The following is a 2,557-nucleotide window of genomic DNA, read 5'->3' on the forward strand; positions in this document are numbered from 1 at the left end:
TCATCTGTGGCCTGCCCTCAGGTGCCGAGTCTGGAACCTTTATCCAGCCCATCACATTTGTCCTTTGCCTGTGGGGGCCCTAGAGAAAGAAGGAAGAACCTGGTCAGTTTGGGGCCTGAGTGTCCTGCCACTCCTGGCAGTGACTTTGGCTAGCAACTGACTCCAGCTTCTAGCTTCTGTCCTGTCCCAGAGCCACACTCAGGGCGCCCCTCAGAAGAGATACCCAGCGCTCTGAGCCAGCCTTCAGGGCTCCCTTCCAAGTCTCCAAGTCATCAGCACCATGTGGGCAGCACCCACTTCCATTTGAGCAGCTGAGCCCTTGGATACTTGCTTGACAAACTCCTGTGGTAAATTCTCTCCGTGAAAACAACCAGAGAGGGCTCCATTTTCTTTCCTGGGCCCTCACTCATGCATCATCAGATGTCCTTGGTTTTCAGAGAACTTAAACACACATCTTAGTCTTGATGGGAAAAAAAATACTATAACATGGAATTCACAGGTGCCAGGGCTGAAGGCCTCTTTGAAAGTGACCTCACTGACCCCATGGTGAGCCCAGAGGGAGGAAGTGCCTGGCCATGGGCGCATAGCCAGAAGGGGGAGCAGGACTGACCCAAGCCTGACTCCTGAGCCAGGGCTCTTCCCTGGTCCCTGGATCTGGCTCTAACTAACTTTCCAAAGGCCTGGGCCAGACAGGTGAGCAACTGGCCTTGTTGAGGGTGTCCTCATAGAGCCCCTCCTTTCCTTCCAGGAAGAACACGCTGCTGGTCAACAACAGCTTTGCGATTTCTGCTGCGCTGCTGATGGCCTGCTCTCTCCGGGCAGGCACCTTTGAGATGCTCATTGTGGGACGCTTCATCATGGGCGTGGACGGAGGTGAGACAGAGGGGACACTGTTCTGGGATTGTCTGGGAGTCCTTCAGGGTGTCACACACATCCCTAACTGGGATTCAGGTTGCAGGAACCAAGGACACTAGTACGTTCTGTGAAGTCTGTGGTGGGGTCCCACGGGATGAGCCACTGCACAGAGAGGGCTCTAGCACCCCACTCTCTTTCCTCCAACAGGAGACCTAGTTGGGAAATAATCAGCCTTGAAATCTTAAGATCAAAACTGTCAGCCCCAGTTGGCCTATCCCTGTCTTTTCTTCCACCACTATTCTCTTGAAGGCTAAGTCTTATTTTTTGGGAAAGAGAGTCATTGAGCCTACACTAGGCTGGGTGGACCCAAGTCAACTGCAAACCTTGGATGACCTTAACATGTCACCCCTTCCCTTGTCACCCTCACTGTAAAATCCACATGTCAGGGCCACTTGTGGTTTCCAGGAGCTCTTGTGAAATCGTTTCCCCAGCTTCCCCCTCCCTCTCTGCTCCCCAGCCACTACCGGGAAGCAGCTCTCCTCCGCCGGAGCCTCCGCCCTCGCTGTGCTGCCTTGCAGTCAGCCGGCTACAGACTGAGCTCTCAGAGATCACAAGGCAACGTAAACATCTCTTCCTTTACGTTTCAGTTTTGGTGTCAAGCATTCTGGGCCAGCAACGGGAAAGTGGCTAGTGCTTCCACTTTCACTTTTTCCCCCAGTTAGGATGCCAGGGCTCAGACAAATGAGACAGTTGGAGCTCTGTCACTGACCTGAGTAATTTCATTAACTTGGCTGTGTGGTTAGGTTTTGCTGCATAGAAGAAAACAAGAAACAAAGCAAAACTTGACGGCTTGAAGCATCAACCGCTCACTGAGCTTCCAATTCACAGCTGCTGGGCAGCTCTGCTCAGGGCCAGCTGCGGCCTGCATCCTCGTCGTCCTGCAGAGGGAGGGAAAGGGGCCTCCCTGGCTGGCCATGTGAAATGAAATGATCCGCCCCTGTGTGAAGCTCCCAGTGCAGCCCGGCCCGGCCCCTAGCCCACTGCATCCTGCACAGTTTAGTAGTGCTGGCGCCCTGACTGCTGCTGCCATTATTTTTTTAAGAGAATAAAAAAAGTGAGAAAAAAACCATTAGAAACAATACAGAATTTCACTAAACAAAGTCAGACCGGTATAGAAAAGATAAACTAAGGACTTTTATAGGTAAATGGATACAACTAGAGATCGTACTCATAGGTGAAATAAATCAGAATCGCGTGTGCAAACATCGTATTGGCTCCCTAGTGAACCTGAAGGAGTAAGGAAAATTTGAAAAGTGCAGTAGATACTGTGAAAGAGAAAGAAACTGTTCAAAGGGAAGGAACAATTGGGAGGGGAAAAGGAGAAAAGGAAGGAAAAAAGAAATGCATGTGTGTATACACAGGAGAGCTTGGATAACTCCTGCTGACTTCGGCTGGCCTATTAAAAGGAGCAGTTAGGGCTTTAATTTTCCTCTCTCCTGTTGCCATTACCATTGTCCTCAGCTCACAGGAGCAGATCCAGGATCTGGACCCAGAAAATCTGGCTCTGTGACTAGAAAGGGTGAGATCATTGAGAGGCTCTTCCTAACACAGCCATCAGTCTCTCTGTCTCTGTCTCTCCCTCCCTCTCCCTCCTTCTCCCTCCCTCTCCCTCCTTCTCCCTCCCTTCCTCTCCTTCCCTCTC

The 2,557-nt window shown here is 51.3% G+C and overlaps 1 protein-coding gene across 4 annotated transcripts in view; it reads left to right on the plus strand.

Annotated features, from left to right (window-relative positions):
• The window catches only part of Slc2a9 (solute carrier family 2 member 9), a 188,691-nt gene that overhangs the window by 84,729 nt on the left and 101,405 nt on the right, over positions 1–2,557 (plus strand). For all 4 annotated transcript variants that reach the window (XM_023699664.1, XM_023699653.1, XM_023699648.1 and 1 more), the window contains one exon: positions 749–873. In XM_023699664.1, the coding sequence (XP_023555432.1) occupies positions 749–873 (125 nt within the window). The remainder of the gene's footprint in view (positions 1–748; positions 874–2,557) is intronic.

The sequence above is a fragment of the Octodon degus genome, unplaced genomic scaffold (genome assembly GCF_000260255.1).
Source record: "Octodon degus isolate 3935 unplaced genomic scaffold, OctDeg1.0 scaffold00006, whole genome shotgun sequence".
Taxonomy (NCBI): domain Eukaryota; kingdom Metazoa; phylum Chordata; class Mammalia; order Rodentia; family Octodontidae; genus Octodon; species Octodon degus.